Source organism: Monopterus albus, unplaced genomic scaffold, assembly GCF_001952655.1.
Source record: "Monopterus albus unplaced genomic scaffold, M_albus_1.0 scaffold41.1, whole genome shotgun sequence".
Classification (NCBI taxonomy): Eukaryota; Metazoa; Chordata; class Actinopteri; order Synbranchiformes; family Synbranchidae; genus Monopterus; species Monopterus albus.
The window spans coordinates 6,034,888-6,052,078 of record NW_018127921.1 but is presented as its reverse complement, the minus strand read 5'-3'; the positions used below and the strand labels follow the sequence as shown (position 1 = coordinate 6,052,078).

Here is a 17,191-nt window from a genome sequence, read left to right as displayed (position 1 = left end):
TCAGTGGAAAAAGTTAGACAGCCACTTTTTATATTTTAGCAGTCAGATGTTTTATGTTTTTTTATTTTTTTATTTATGGATTCATTTACAGCCAGACGGGATATTTCCCAGTGCGTGGCCTACAGTTATAACATTAGGTCACAATCACATTCTACCAGGATTGCTGTTTGAACCAAACTAATAATTTGATAACTACAAACAAAAAAATTTGGGTGTCTTAAAACTTGAATAGGGCTGAAACTGCTGCTGAAACTGTAAGTTTCATTTAATATATTAAGACTATTCAAAACAAAACTATGATTTTGTGTGTAAGAAACACATTGAAGAATTTGCGCATTATCTCTCAAGATTGAATTCAACTCCCAAGGCAAGAAACATTCAAACTCTAGCATCCAGTGTAAGATTCAGTCTGTACGTGTTACTACAAGGAGTTCAGTTATCCACCCTCCTTACAGTTGGATAAGATGTTATAATGTTAAAAATTCTTCAACTACTGAAGAATCTCATTGCTGCTAATGTGTCTCTTCGGCAGACAGTTTTGCTTATAGGCATGCACTTCATCACACAGCACTGTGGGCTAATGACAGGTTGCATGTCAGAATCCACCTCCAAGTAAAACATCCATATAGTCAGTCACTTTTCACAGTGCTTATAGCCAAGGGAGTTAAAAACAGCCTTGAGGTATATTCAATGTGAGCTATTCATGAGGGAGGTGTTAGACACTGCTGCTGTTACTCATTCATCAGAGTTGCATAAATGAGTTACAGGAGGCAACACAGGCTCATTCTTAACATAGACTGAATGCTGGCCATCAGCAGTATAGTTATACCAGGGTTTGTTTGCTTCTTTATAGTTTATAATAGTTTTTTAAATGGATTTCTCACTAGGGAACAACACTATCTTCTCTTTTCTTTTTATAAGTGAATCAAAATAACCGGCAAACTGGATTTAGTTTCAGATTAGGAGTTTAGTTATGTGGTCCATGTATCACTTTCCCTTAGATAAGGAAACTATTATAATACCGGACTGACCGAGAATAAATTTGTGGACACTTAAGCAACTTAGCATTCACATACAAATGACTTTGAAATACTCCTCTTCCTGGCACTTGGAGCAACTGTAGTACCTTTGGGATGTGCCTGATTATTATGTATTGTCTCCATCTGGTGGTGATTAGTGCATAATAATAACCAATATATAAATACCTATAAATTCACAAATTTGTACAGCTAGAGAAATTAACTCTGGAAGCAACAACACAATTTGTGACTATTTTGCACAAGGAGCTGAACATATCACCAAATGTCTCATATCATCACTTGTGTTTTTCTTGATGGATTAATAATTTTTTTACTATAAATTCACACATATGTACAGCTAGAGAAATTAACTCTGAAAGCAACAACACAATTTGTGACAATTTTGCACAAGGACCTGAACATATCACCAAATGTCTCGTATCATCACCAGAAGAGTACACTTGTATTTTTCTTGATGGATTAATAATTTTTTTTACTTTTTCTACTTCCTGTTGTTGTTGCCCAGTTAGATATCAAACAAGGAAATGCTTTATAATTATTTCCATGACATTAACTGGCCTCATACCTCAATAGTTATAATTTCAAAAGGCTAAGAGGAAAATACATGAACAAACAAAACTGAAATGACATTTAATTCTTATATTTTATTGACTGCACAAAACACAAATACTGTTTACATGCATTCAGATTTGTTCACATCTGGCTCTCTCTGGCATCTATTTTCTTTAGAAGTTGTATCAAGTGGACATTATCCTTCCTCTATCTACATAATCACACTCTTATGCTTTAGTATTTCAACAAAGAAAATGAAGTGTTATTGATACCACTTTCAATGAAGGAACTAAACAATGTTGATGGATTACAAAAAGCTGCCTCTTTTCCATTAAAAAGAGAGAAGGAAAACCCCTTCTCTCCAAGTACACTCAGATACAACAGGAACAATGTAGCTTGACCACTAGGGGTCACACTTCATGATCTCTCTGAGGCAGATGGTGGCATAGCAGGAGGAGTCCAGGTCAAAGTTTAAGGTTAGAGTAAGTGAGCCTGCATCTTGCTTCCTTTCTCCTGCCACTTCTCCTCCTCCCTTCCTACTGGCTTCTCTCTGAAGCTGGTAGCAGAGGTTATGAGGCGAGGCCAGCAGAGGTCGGTAGCAGCCAGGCAAATTCAGTTTGAGGCTGCTGATTCTAAAGCGACAGTTATCCAGTCTGTCTCTGGCCAGTCTCTCCTGATACCAAGTCCCCATGGCATTTTCTGGATACTTCACAGTGTTTCCTGGCATTGGTAGTAACACCTGACAGGAAGAAACAAAAACAAACAGATGCAACAGTTGTGATAAAAGTTGAAATTGATGCATTTATAGTTGCGGCATTTCCCTCAATTCCATACTTGTCCTAGTGTGTAAATGCCCTCTTGCTCATCTTTGTCTGTCACCACATGGATCTGGAAAAGCAAAGAAGGGAAAGATCAATAGAACTCACAGTGTGTCCTGTCATTAAGAGATCCCTAAAACACTGTAGAATGTGTCTTTAACTAGTTTATTTCTAAAATGTCCTTGAGCTGCATCACTGAAATCCTGTTACACATTTAGAGTCCCTGTGGATTACAACAGTAGGTAAAATGTCCAGAATGTAACTTTAACATACGCATAAACTCACTTTGAGAGTAAGACAGGATTCAACCACTCATTTCAGCTCTACTCTTGCATTTCCTCTTCTGGACGTATTATTAGCCTTGTTACTGGTATTGTTTAACACTTTGAAACCATATTGATGAGATTTGGGAATTTCCTTCCTGCTTGTTTTAAATTTAAGTTGCATTTTCAATTTATGGAAATGAAGAAACCCAAAAAGTTGACCCTGCATTTTCAATTTATGGAAATGAAGAAAAGAGAAATAACATTGTAAAGGCCCCACATCCTAATCAAAGCATTGTAGTTAAAATATTGGTATATTACATGGACAGCAAATGTCTTTTTTATTTTCTATGCTCTCTTACCTGAGCTGTTCTGGTTTCTCCACTGTTCTCCAGATTGTTTTGCCCTTCCTGCATCCACACCAGGTCTCCTTCCCTAGCACTGTGGCCCAGTGTAGCCAACCTGTGAGCTGCTGCCTCATTCCACACCCTGACGACCACAAACAGACTGATCAGGCCAGTTATCACGATTAAAGAATTAAAGCACTGTGAGCTGACTTTCCCAAACTGCTTGACTCATCATATAAATCCTTTCACTAAAAGAGTAAATAAATCACTCATTTGACACAAAATATTGATGAGTCACAGAAACAACAGCAGATGATACTGGGTTAAACCTAAGCCCAGTTTTTCCCGCTGTATTACCATTATATTTGAATTAGCTAGCTTCAGAATTTCCAAGAAATTAAAATTCTGCAATCTTTGAGAATCACAGTTATCTGACAGTACTAACTACTGTTCTCTGGACATTTTCAGAATACTTGAAGTCTCCTCTAATCATCTGGCTGAAAAAAACTCATCTGCAAGATTACAAAAAGATCCCAAGTGGTGCCTCTTTGTTTATATGTTTGAATTTTATGTGTAAATATGTTCTGATATTTTGCTTGCATTTTACAAAAAGAGCAAGGACGTCATCTATTAGTTACCCGGATAGAATAGAATGTCTCAATTTAGAAAATTGGTTAAAAAACAAGTCAGAAACCTGGTCTTTGAGGATTCTGAAGTGAATGGGACAGTCTAGCCTGTGGAAAGTTAATAAATAATATTGTCACCTCTGTCAAAGTGCAAATAAATAATGTTCGTATCTGCTGGAATGGAGCGGCTCTATATCTAACAGTAAAATGCTAATATGTCTGTGTTTGAACTGGGCAGTTTTTGGGTGTTTCTATAGCAGATGACCTGCTGCAGTAGGCGTGTGGGTAGAAGACTCTCATGCTGTGGGGCAAGCTGAGCCAGGCTTTGGCACAACCATCTGGACCTGTGCCGTAACGGTTCAGGGCCCGTAGCATCAGCCGCTCCCTGGCCTTGGACAATGGCATCATTGCCAAAGACTCCTTAGCATTATCTGGTGTGGAGAAACAGGAAAGACAAAAGTTAAAACAAAAAGATTAACTCAATTTATGAATCTTGTCAAACTATTTGTTACATTAGCTGCTCTGAACACTATTAAAACATTATCTACAAAATATGTATTTTAGTAAAATTCTTCAAAATACAGGAACTACATAATTGCTGTAATATTAACTACAAAAGCATTAAAAACACCAACAAACAGTTGGTTTTTAAACTACTTTCTGCACACTCAATGTTAAAAAAGTCTTGGGAAGCAACTTTCACATCATCTTGGATCATTTTGAGGCAAAAAAGAAACTGGTTGTGTGGAATCAATTTGTTAATCATGTGTGTATGTTAATTACATATGTATTGCTAATGAATTATGAGTAGGCTGTTGCTGAGAAAAGCAGAAATCATTAAATACTGTGTGACCAAACACTGGAGCTATGTGCCCCAGGCCTTGACTTTTTTTTTTTAGAAAAACAAAAGTTTGTTGCTCACTGAAACTTTTACTCCCCTTCCTCTTCTATAGCTGATTTTTCTGTACCTGTTTTTTTCTGAGTATAAAGAACTTCCTGACTTTTCGGGAGCACTCTTTTGTGCCCTTCTTCTCATGTGTACTTTGAGCCCTTCTGAAGCATAGACTTATAACAGCTCTTACCTGTTTGGAGGAAGTGTCTCTTTGCGTGGCTCTGAGGCTCATCGCCCTCATCAGGAGTGAAGAAGAGATGCACAGCACTCACCTGACACACACACACACAAAGACATACTGTACATACATGATTATTTTACTAGAATGAGACTGTTCCACCTTGCAGAGATGTTGCAGACCTCAAGGACCCACATTACTTTAGCAATAGCAGTCATGTATAGGTTGCAGCAGTATACCAGTTTCATGGTATACCATGGTATGAAAATTGATGGTTATCATACAGTGCACATCTGCTTATTACTGGTATTGGAAAAAAATCACAATGCATGTGCACCTTTCTTTCCCAACTGCCTGTCAGAATCTGCAATGGGCACTGCATGCATACATGCAGTGGACAAATAGCAGAGAGAAGGAGGCTGGAATCACCAAACTCCATCCACCAAAAAAGAAATTAAAATCAGCAGCACATGATTACTTCGGATATTTCAAAAATTAACACCTTCAAGAACACCATCCCTCCCTACAGATCAAAGTATGTCCAATTTATAACTTTAATCCAAAATAATAAACCATGTGAGCGTATAAACGTAGGTCATAAAATGTGCAATCGAAATAATTTCCCGCATCGTCTGTTCGTTCGCTAATCTCTGACTTACAGAAGAACTCATACCGATCCTGATGTGACCCCAGAAACACACACACACAAACTTTCCTGGCTCACATGAGTGTGTGTGTGCATGCGCATAAGTGCTGTTAATGTAATGACATAATACTCTATATAATAGTATAACAGTATAGTATAGAATTTTTCTGCATTGAGAAGCCTACATCTACTTTTAATACTTTAAGTACATTTTTGTGATAATACTTAACATTTTCAATGCAAGGCTTTTACCTGTAACAAAGTAGGCTACTTTTACTTAAGTAAATGATGTGAATACTTCCTCTACTACTTGTGCTAAGATGCAAACAAACATGCTTTAGGTAGATGCTTTTTTTACACTGATGTTTATAATTCTGTTTATTCTTCAGGGTCAAACTAGTGCTGCAATCCAGCTTAATCAGGTGTCACAGTCACTTGTAATTAAAAAACACCTGTTATCATTCCTTTGAGGGTCCTTGTACAGTAGCTGATAATAATAGTAATTGTGTAATACTGTGAAACTGTGATATTTTCTGAGAGTTATCTTACTGTGAAAATCTCATACCACTGCTACCCTAGCCATGTATATGATAAATATCACTTACCATGTCTTCTCTGAGTAAAGCCAGTCCTACTTGGTCGGAATGAATGTTCTGTCCGCTCCCAAACCTCTGTGGTCCATAGTAATTGACAAAGCCTCTGGTCTGCAAAGACAGATGGCCAAGGTGAATGTGGCAGTGGCTGTCTGTTGGCTAGTTTGAAAAACCGCAAGTGTAAACATCAAAATGAGACTTGTTCTGTGTGTTTTGGACAAGAGTCGTTACATTTTTCAGTACAAGAGTAAAGGCATGCATGTGACAACATGCACTACTGTAAGCATACACTGCTGAAAAAGTCTGAATGTCTGCAAAAAAGTAGAACAATACCTTGACATTCTCCACTGCTTCCTTTACCAGCGCTGCCAGGCAAGTGTGTGTGTCTACGTCAGAGGAGCACGTGCCACCATCCCCGTGTGGTCTCAGGTCACGGACCACCAGGTCAAAGTGGTTCCCCTGCAGTCGTCCAAGTCTGAGAGGCTCTCTCACAGAGCGGACCTGAGACAGACGCATCCCTCTGTTCTCAAACTCTGCTGTCTTCTCTTTCAGTCTAATGGTATATAACATTAAATAATTAAATGTGTGGGTGGAATAGGAAATAGGAAAACAGATCTCAGATTCACTCTCTTGCCAGTTTGTGACTAATACATAAATGATGTCCAAACCAACCAAATCCTGGAAAAGAAATGCAGCACTACCGTTGAGGAGAGACCTTTTTCACCACCATGGACTGGTAGGTGATGGCTCTTTTATCCTTGATCCCAGCATAGGTGAAGTCTGACGGTAGGACCCTGAGAGCTGCTGCCATGTAGCTGATGGCCTCCAGAGTCTCCAGGTTCTCCTTACACAGAGTGAAAGCTGATAGAGAGGACACAGAAACACAACATGGCTTTGTTTTACTCTAACATTTGTGGTTTTATTAGTGTGATATCACAGTAAATTGAAGAACTTCAGTTTTGAACTCTTGATTATGTAAAATAATCAATTTGAAGATGTCACCTTGGGCTCTAGGACCTTTTTTTTTGCAGTATTTCCAAAATTAAATGTGTATTGATTTATTGTGAAAATAACCAACAATGAAAAACCATACCAGTGTAAATATCTTCTTCTTCACGCTCTTCTGTACTTCTCTTCTTTGGCCTCTTTCGCTCTCTCAGTCTCACTGAGATTGCTGTCCTCCCCTGGTCACTGAAGCTTTTAGTCTCTACCAGTTTCCCAAATCTTTGGCTCAGGAAGTGGTGGACCGCTGTCCTGTGCTCCTTGTTGTCATCAGGTCCAAATGTATAGGACGAGCCTCGCACTTTGGCATCTATGAACCTGAAGAAGTCCTCTGCTTCGTCCTCTGTGACCAGCTGGGACAATGCTCGGTAATCTGGGTCTTCCCTCACTCTGATCTCAGGCTGAATGGTGACAGTCATGAGGAAGGGGAAGCGATGTCTGACAGCCCGGTGGACATTAGCTCTGTGGTGTTTGTCTGCAAATGATCCTAGGGATAACTCCTGCTTTGTTGGCTTTTCATCTTTAAGAGTCAACACAAACTGCTCTAACTCGTCACTGACTGACTGGCCTAGAATCACACCTAAATCAAAACCCTCTGGACTAGGTAGGGCTACATCTACCCCACAATCAGCTAAGACCTCTGTATCCTGTAAGACTGAATGCTTATCCTCTTTACACACTGTGCTTGTTTCAAAGTTTTTATATGAGGCGGCACAGTCTGGTGTCTGTGTGGCTGCTACTGTATTAACCTGCTGTCCGTTGATGTCTATCTCTGTCACCACAAAGTCTTTGATAAAGTTTTTGATGCTTCCAAGAAAACCTACATGGCTTGATAAGAAGCATGCAGGAACGTTTACAGTATCAATGTCCTGCTTCATCGTTGTCACTTGATCCAAACACTGTAGGGTTTCCACTGAGAGAAGAAAAGGACAGAAATAAAAGAAAAACAAGGCAAATTTATTTACATAGCGCGATTCATACACTTAAGGTGATTAGAACACTTTAAGTTACATGTATATCTAAAGGTAAAGTAGAAACATACCAATAAAAACAATGAGTTACATAAATACAAGGCAATTAATACATATGACAGCAGTAGTCTAAAGAATACAAGGGGTTTACGCCTGCTTTATTTTTGATTTAACTAGCGCGGGTTAAAAATGTGAAATAACCCCGTCTATTAACATTAATATCCGTAATGTTATCCTACACCGTTATCTTACTTCGACGTTGGTAACAGCGAGCTGTATCCACTATTAACTGAGAAAATCAAGCACATTACTGTATTTATGTTGGAATATATATGTACTACGAAGGCATAATAACTGTCCATTTACTCAGCAAATCTCTGTGCGATGTGTATCGTAAACGAGGAGCTTGTGAGGTAAACACAACCACGCTGAAAACAATTCGATGTACTTCCGCGTCATGTGACTGAATCATGTGACTTTTCTTAACGGGATCGACAACAATAACGCCTTATATCTTGTTAGAAAGTCAAACGGGCAAAACAACAAATAAATAAAACACACAAAATAACCACAAAGATACACAAAACAACAACAAAGGACTGCTAAACAACCGCAAAGAGACACAAATTGGACAAATGCAAATGCAAAACAGCTACTAGGTGATTAAAAAAAACCCACAAACAAATTAGTCCATGGGCCCAGGCCCCATTTTCCACTAATTGGTACCACTGAAGGTGGCAAATTCTAGTTTGATTTTTTTTTTAAGTCCATATCTCTAAATGATATTACAGCATGATAACCTTTTGTTAGTGGTAGCTTTGTCACAGAAATCAGCCCTCAATGACACTAACCGTTGAGCCAAAGAATGAAAATATCTTGTAACTTTATTTGAACAGAACATGTCATACAAAAAAACACAAGTATATTTTGTTCATTAACTTATTTGTTCACTGCAAACTGTTTGTTTATTCCTCATCATCATCATCATCATCTAGTTTCATGACATCAGTTTCCTCCTCCTCCTCCTTCCTCTGATTGCTGCAGGTTTGTAGCTTGCACATTTCTGTGCACTTTAATTTGTTGGCAAGACAGGAACAGTCGGGAAGCTTGCAGGTCCGTGAACACTTGCAGGCCATAAGCTCCAGAACAGCCATTGGTGCTGGGGGTCCCCGCATCCAGTCTAACATCAGCATACCTGTACAAATAAGTGAAAGATATTTCTCATCCATTTCAGTGAGGTGTCTAAATGTCTAGAAATTAAAAATGTATACTATTTTATTAGTTATTAGAAAATATAATTGGTTTTACTTATGATAAGCATACCTTTGTCATCAGTTGTCCATCCATGTCCTTTTGGTTCGGGTATGTCTGGCTGTCCTTCCAGACAGTGCCTCCAGACACCTGCTTGGTAATTGGCATGCTGTATATGCAGCATTAAGCAATTCCTGCAAGGGGGAAGTAGGCTGGACTCCACTTCACCCCTTTTGGTACAGAATAGCAAGTAATGTAGATCATTGACATCACATACATTAGATGATGGTGCATACATCCTGCAGACAAATGATTCCATGTTGCTGTACAATTCCTCTGATACATCCCAGGATGTTCCCAGACATTTGAAGGACTCTTGGAATGTCCCGTTTCCTTTCACGAGTTTCAGAGCGGTAAGTTTTCTTTGTCCTGCAAAAGCACTTACGCTATCGCAACCTGTAAAGGCATGTACCCCTTTAAGAGCTTCACATAGGTCATCTCCAAAGAGCTGAGCAAGGTTGCTGATGTTGATGTACCTTGTTCAATTCTGAGTGTCAGATTTCTGATAAAGGGGACAGTTTATCTTCTTACTGCATCCAAGACAAAGAATCATGACATCCGTATCCTCACTCACAATAACTGTAGTTTGACAGCCATTCTGGCTAGCATGACTTGCATGTAGGAGCATACGGGTATCTGCCTCCTCATGGGAAGATTTCAGCTCTTCAACAACATTCCAGTCTTTTTTGGTCAGACAATAGCATCTCTCTCCACAGGTTGTAAATAGCTGCTTGTCCTGAAGCTTCACTCGGTTCTCTGGTAGCTTCCACTGGTCCACGATGAATGTTATCAAGGCTGTTTTACTGTCTGAATTACTTAACAGCTTTCTCCACTGCACTACATTGTGTCCCGGGGCAATGTTCTTCCACTGAGTGCTACTTGCTGAACCACGATTGTATCTCTCAGCATTCTTGACTGATGTTTTCCAGTACACATCAAACACCACATCTATCCGCTTACTGCTTCTTCCGTCATGCAATGCTAGGTTCAGCACAAAACCAGCAATCTCTCCAAAAGTCTTCCCATCACCTTTTAGTTTCTGAACAAGGCTCATTCCATCAATGATGCATGCAGAGTGCTTTCCAGTATCTTCAACCGATGATGCTGATTTCTCTAACTCTCTTGCAAGAGCAGCCTTATTGGTTTTACGCAATGAGCCATCTGGATTTGAGAGTGCCCAAGGTAGTGGACCAAGTGGATGAGGGAGGACATCTTTAATGTGAAGTTCTCTACTTTGGAAAGCAATGATCAAAGAATGAATGAATGATCATATGCCCAAAGAGATTTCTGTCAGCTTTCAATACCACATCTTTCTTATGTGCTTGTTTTACTCTAGCACTTGTCTTTATGCTTGAGAACGTCTTCAGATTCTGTTTTCGCATTTTGTCACGGAACTTGGTTGCAGGTGACTCTTTCTCTAAATGTTCACTTCTGAACATCTGGTATGCTTGCTCTCCAGTCCGGTGAGCTTGCAGCAGATTGCTGGATATGTCTGGAGACACTGCCATTCCTGTGGAAAGACTAATGATATCAGACTGAGCTGGACCTAGAGGGTTTACCCAGCTTCTCTCTATAAGTTCTACAAAGGCATTTACATCTGCTATATCCTTCTCTATCCTGGGCTTCTGTAAATCTTGATGACTGAAACACTCTCTAGACTCATTCCCTGTCATGTTCCTGAGTTGCCTCAGATACTGACTTCTGTTTTCTGAAGTGAGATAGTATCTGGTGACTGCTCCAGCTTTTAGGCTGAAACCCTTGGTTCCACCAGCTGTCTGTGTGTCCTTGTTTACAGTCTCCTCAATTGCCTGGTCTACCGGAATCTTTCCAAAGAGATTGTTCCTGCCCAACTGGACAGAAAAACCACTCTCTATAAAGTGTGCATGAACACCAGGATGATCCACCTCCAGGCGAGACATTTGAGCATAGTAGTATGTCAGATATCTGGCATAGTTTAGCTTATCATAAGCAAAACACCATGGAATGATTGCTCTAATTGCTGCAAGATGCATCATCCACTTACCCTCTCTTGATGCCCGAATAAGACTAAGCACAATCTCAACCATGTCCACATAAGACATCCAGAAGGCAGACAGGGGACCATTGTTTTCTCTAAGGTAGCCGAGGAACTCGCTGAATCGTGCCAAAATGCATTGACTTGAATCTTGCTCGAGGATTCCCTGAAATCTTTTCTGAGATATTTCTTCACACAGGTTTTCAACTGCTTTTAGAGTAGCTTCCAAGTGAATTAGATCATCATGATGATTCTGTTCTAACCATGGATGAAAACCTTTCCATGCTAGTCTCAGGAAAGCTTCATAGAGCAGCTTGTGCAGCCTTACTGCTTGATTGTACCTGTGACCATCAATATTCCCTGAAATTGAGCCATCAGCTACCACTCCTGCCTCCACACAAAGGTCTCTTACACCAGCATCTGCAAACTGTTTTCCAATTGTTGCCATGAATGTACAGGTGGTATGGAAGACCCCCATTCTAAGGATGATGCTCTTGAATAGCTCCTGGTGTTTCAAGGTAATTTCTGCAGCTTTGGCATATAATGCCTGATCAAAAACAACAACAATGTTGTTGAGCTGCAAAGACTTCATGATGTTTATGGGCTGGTGAAGTACCTCATGTACTGTTGATAACTGTGTAGCTGGAGCATTGATTGTGGGCACATAGCCTATACTAACATCTTGTACACTTGTATCATTGTGCGTGAGGATGTTGAACCCAGTCCAGCTGCAAACATCTTTGTTGGTAAAATGAGCCATTAGCCACATGTGGTTTCTGCCTGCTGCACCCTCTAGCAAGGAGGCATGATTGGTGTCAACCGTCTGTATAACAGGAGGATTGGCATGCTCTCCTGCATTGTAAATGGGAAGTACCATCTCTACTGCTTCAATGCTTCTCTTCTTGGTTTTGGGGATGCAAGGGAAAGCTCTGGTCTCAACAGGATGATCAGCAATAGGTTTTTTTTGCACAGCAATTCCATTCACTCTGTGATGTCCCTTCACCACTGATTGTCTCCTCTAGTCTGTCTATATTGTCCCATGCCAATGTTGTGAACATACCGGGCTTGATGTTTTGTGGTAGTGGGATGGCATCTGCACTTGCTGCTTGCTTCTGAAGGCAGAGGGCTGTCAATTTCTTCTACCTGAGAATATGAAACACCATGGCCGAGTCTATTCAGTATCTTTATCAGTTCCACGTTTCCAGTGAGTGACTTGACAGCAAAGGGCAACACAATCTGTTTTGTAGGCTTGACTTTGCCGCAAGTAACAGCATAAACTAGGTCTTGGCTGAATGAAGCTGTGAGCCTTTGGACCCTCTGGGATGGGTTATCACCTACTTTCGATGACCCTGTTAGGAGTGTCTGAAGAAACCCCACTAGAGATGTAGGAGTGCTGTTCATCATCTCAAGATCTGACGCATGTGGTGGCCATGCTTGAGTAATATCTTGGTTCCAAATATCATCTCTGATCTTCAGTGCCGCTTGCGATATGATGTCTTCGCTAATGCTTGATTTGTGCTCCTTCATCTTTTAGTTTCTGGCAAACTGTTACAAGTTCATCCATTATCAAATTGTCAGGGTATACCAACAGCTTTCCTCTGTCATTACAGTATGTATGATGTGTAAAGATTCACCAAATTCAGCTTCAGCCTTGTGACGTAGGTGTTTCTTTGTAGAAGGTGCCACTTGTGTTGCACCACATTCAGCCATTTCTGTCATCAGTTTAGAGGCCAGGTCTGTGAATGGTACACACTGTAGGATGTTCAATCAGTCCTTCCCTAATGTATGCAAAAACTTTGGAGAGCACCATTCTTTCTGCTGCTTCATAATGACATTCTGCTTGGTCCAAATTAAGTTCACCTTTGTCTATGTCTGTACTTAGATCCTTTGTATACACCCTGTAGCAGGATCTGTGATAATGGCCTTCAGCTGCTACTAGTTCACAGCTGACTATGGCTAGCATTCTGTTGTCACCTTTCCTGACAGCTGCCCTCCTGATTGTATCATCAGCTCTCAACTCTCTGCATTTTGTCAGGCTCTCTTTTGTCCTTTGACCTTTCTTGCTACATTTGTCACAAAATATACATTTGGCCTCATACACCCTTGATGCCGATGGACCTTGTCTAGTGGATTTTCTTAAGTCTTCTGTGAGAGATCTTTCTGCAGAACTTTCTTTTGCAAGGATGCTGTCAAGCAGTTTCTTCATAGTGAAGATGCTACAACATTTCCTGTGATACAATACTGATGGTATGCTACCTTCACGTAGGTCTTTAGTAAGATCAAGGATGGGGCTGTAGCCTCTTATTTTAGCTGCTCTGAGTAATGTGTTCCATGAATCTATATTCGTAGGTGTCACAAGGCTAGAGTCTTCATCCAAACAGTGTATTAAACAATCTGGCTTCTGTTCTGCCATAATTCTCTATTCTCTGATGTACATTGCGCTGAAAATAACAGAAATACAGGAATATCAAGAACATAGAACATTTAAATATGTGTTACTAAAAATAACACCAGGACTGGCTGTTTTCAATTTATATAAATGCTAGTTTGTGCAACAAAGTAGAGAAGTAATGTGGTTTTGAAATCCCATGAAATTTCAGCCTTCCTGCACTCTCTGTATCTTCACACACTCATCAGTCTTTTTTAATTACTCACGAAGTTGTTGTTGTAGAAAATGGGTATCAAATGAAAGAGTGGACTTTCTGCTTCACAGTGACGCTAGTACCTTGATTGTAGAACAAAGATGGTCAGAGTAATCTTCATTTGAAAATGCATACAATTCAACAATGTTGCAATCATCGGTCATTTCTTCACTCATTTTTACACTGAGTCATAGCTGAATATGGTACAAAGTGCTTGTAGCCTCCAAGGGTAAATAACACATATCGAAATAAACAGCAAGACTCAACTTTTTTCGATGATGCTATTGGCTTATCTGTACAACGAAGTATGGTGGATTAATCTGGTTTTGAAACTAGCTCCAGTCATTGCATATTTCATATACTGTTCATACATATTTTTGTCAATTTGCTAGGTCATGGATTGTCCCACCACCATGGTTCTGATATCATCAGATTATAGAGAGTCTTGGCTATCCATATCTGAAAAGGTATCCCCACTAATATCAATATGTTTTGAGACAGATATACAAATATAACAATTTAATAGATGCAAACAATGTTTTCTTTAATATGAAGGCTAATATAAAACGTATACAACAAATATGTCAAATTGTGGCAGATATGGATAGCCCTGACTGTCCTTAAAAAATCAACATATAGCATGTATGGCTACCTCTTACAATAGACTTCATAGAAACCTGCTGTGCAGATACTGTAGGATGATAATGACAAAAATATTGATTGTCCAAAAAGATTAAGAAAAGGTAAATATATAAAATTAAAAAATACAAAATAATTGGACTGCAAAACCAAGACCACTGTAGCTGTTCCTGAGTCCTGTTTCTGTTGGTCATTCCAGGCTTGTCCAGGTTTGTAATTGTAAGATTTGATTCTTATAGGCTCTAGTTACTTTATAAGCTTTAGTTACTTTTCATAACTTTAGTTACCTTTCATAACTTTATTTTCCTTGCTTATACATACAGTATTACAGCTGTATTGATTATTATCCAGAACTACTGAGCTTTGGTTACTTTTAATACCTTTAGTTTTCCATGCTTATATATCTTACAATTGTATTGATGAGAGTCAAGTGATACTGAAGTAGAAACTGCCTGCTTTAACTTCTGTGTAGACATAGTGTCTGTACCTTCAGGTAACCAGATGGCCTATTTTACATTCCAACACGGACTTGCTAGCTTAATTTACATCTGTACATAGGCCTGCTTAGCATATTACAATGCCTGCGTTGTAATACAATGGTTTGTAGAGACAGGGCCTACAACCTGAGATGACTACCTGGCCCGTTTAGCATACTTACTAGCATCACACACACAGCGGGGCCTGCAGCCCAGACCACCCATTGTTCAGTGTTCATTGATTAAGCCGCTGCCTGAGAAACACACACCTGGTTTAGATCACATTTCAGCAAGCAGACGCAGGCAGGGGTTGACCTGCTCACACCAAATGGCCAATAGGATTATGAAGTGTGGAATGTTGTACCTCTGTCCAGGGCGGGCCTAGCCCAAGAAGATAAATGTTTTGAGAACTCATAACTCATGGTTCAGAGAATGGATTTCCTGCGGGAGCTCTGTCTCTTTGATCCCAGCACTGTAAGACTTCACCTGTGCCCAGACTTTGAGTAAACTTCCTGTTGATTTTAAACAGTCCTCTCCTGTCTTCACTTCTCACGCTTTCAATAAATGAATTTGGGTAAAGTACAATATACTGACATCAAATATCTGTATTAATTTATACTATTTGAAAAAGTCAGCGTATGTATTTTGCTGTTGTAATCTTAAATAAAAAACACACACACAGCAGTAAGGAGGACCTGGATTTATTTGTGTCAGCAGTGGTTCCAGCTGTGGATTTGGTGGTGCTACCAATCAGCTCTGTGTCTTTATGTCTTTGCTGATTCCATCACGTCTGTGTCTTGCTCAATGTCTGCATTTCTCAGCCAGGTTAGCAGAGTATCTGCAACAACACAAGCATAACTATTTAATAACAATAAATAATCTCATCTAACACACACACAGGTACAGTAGGTAATCAGTTTTAGCACCAATGCTGACTACAATCTGAATAGCACACTAAAGCACATTAGTTGTTGCAATGGCAATATGAGACTCAGGAAATGTGTGTGAATGGCCAAATACTGTCAAAGTACTGTAACCTAAGCATTCCCATATCTCTGTAGTCAGTTGTGGTGTTAGCAGTGTTAGGAATAGGCGGTACTCACTTGTCAGCAGTGGTTCCAGTTGTGGTTTTTGTGGTGCAGCTCTGTGTCTTCATGTCTTTGTCTTACCCACTGTCTGCATTTCTCAGCCATCTTAGCAGACTATCCACAACAACACAAGCATAAGTATTTAATAACAATAAATAACCTAATCAAACTTTCAAAAATTGAGCATTTACATGCCTGAGTACAAACACAGTGTAACCTTAATTAAACAGTTCACATGAATTATTATGAGCTTTATTTTAAATAAAGAGCTTCATGTCTACTCCGCTAGCCGTTAGCACGCCGCAGCCTATTGTACTGTACTGGGCAAGCTAACGGAGCTAAGTGAGCCACGACTCGCTTATAAAAGTGATTCAGAGTGTTCAAAAATTATTCAGTGTTCACCTGCCTGAGTATAAACACAGTGTAACCTGAACTAAACAGTTTACATGAATTATCATGAGCTTTACTTTAAATAAAGAGCCTCATGTCTACTGCACTAGCCGTTTCTTTTCTTGTTTTTTTATTCCTTACTTATATGTTTCACTATTGCATTGATGACTGTTATAACTGCTTAGTATCTTCTGTTTGTCTGTTAAAGAATGTGTCTGCAGGAGGTCTGCGCTTTGAAGTTAACCAAATGTCTGGTATTTATTGTTCATTTGTTAGGGATTGTGTACGCAGGATATGTGCACTTTGAAGTTGACTAAATGTTCTGTATCTACTGTTCATTTATTAGGGTTTTTATGGACAGGATGGTTTTTATGGACACACCATTTTGTAAGATTTGAGTCTTATAGACTCTAGTTACTTTATAAGCTTTAGTTACTTCTCATACCTGTAGTTACCTTTCATAACTTTATCTTACTTGTTTATGCATATTACAGCTGTATTGACGATTGTCCAGAACTATTGAGCTTTGGTTATTTTAATGCATTTGTTTCTGTAAGATATTACCCAGTTCTTCTAACAAGGAACTCAGAGAGACGAGGCGGACCACTTGGATATATAAAAAATAACCGTGCTGGTTTATTCAAAGGATCACAGGTAAAATTAACATTACACGTCCAGGCATCTTCCACCCCCAAACCTGCGC

The 17,191-nt window shown here is 39.5% G+C and overlaps 1 protein-coding gene across 3 annotated transcripts; it reads right to left on the bottom strand.

Annotated features, from left to right (window-relative positions):
* Positions 1–1,702: 1,702 nt before the first annotated feature.
* Positions 1,703–8,416, bottom strand: pus7l (pseudouridine synthase 7 like). 3 transcript variants are annotated; one of them, XM_020599699.1, is made up of 10 exons: positions 8,295–8,416; positions 7,049–7,870; positions 6,657–6,816; positions 6,289–6,508; positions 5,968–6,066; positions 4,729–4,810; positions 3,912–4,077; positions 3,036–3,162; positions 2,427–2,480; positions 1,703–2,331 (listed from the first exon to the last, which is right to left on the bottom strand). In XM_020599699.1, the coding sequence occupies exons 1-10, from the start codon at positions 8,398–8,400 to the stop codon at positions 1,996–1,998; spliced, it is 2,172 nt and encodes a 723-aa protein (XP_020455355.1). In that variant the 5' UTR covers positions 8,401–8,416; the 3' UTR covers positions 1,703–1,995. The 3 variants fall into 3 exon arrangements, with proteins under 3 accessions (XP_020455355.1, XP_020455357.1, XP_020455356.1); XM_020599701.1 differs by lacking the exon at positions 8,295–8,416 and adding an exon at positions 8,000–8,174; XM_020599700.1 differs by lacking the exon at positions 8,295–8,416 and adding an exon at positions 8,181–8,288 and having other exon boundaries at positions 1,704–2,331.
* Between the last annotated feature and the right edge of the window lie 8,775 nt (positions 8,417–17,191).

Coding starts and splice junctions, on each gene's coding strand:
- pus7l (XM_020599699.1), bottom strand. CDS start 8,400: ATGATTCAGTCACATGACGCGGAAGTACATCGAATTGTTTTCAGCGTG. Junction 6,509..6,656: donor AAAAAGGTCTCTCCTCAACG/GTAGTGCTGCAT, acceptor ATATACCATTAG/ACTGAAAGAGAAGACAGCAG. Junction 4,811..5,967: donor CTTTACTCAGAGAAGACATG/GTAAGTGATATT, acceptor TGTGTGTGTCAG/GTGAGTGCTGTGCATCTCTT.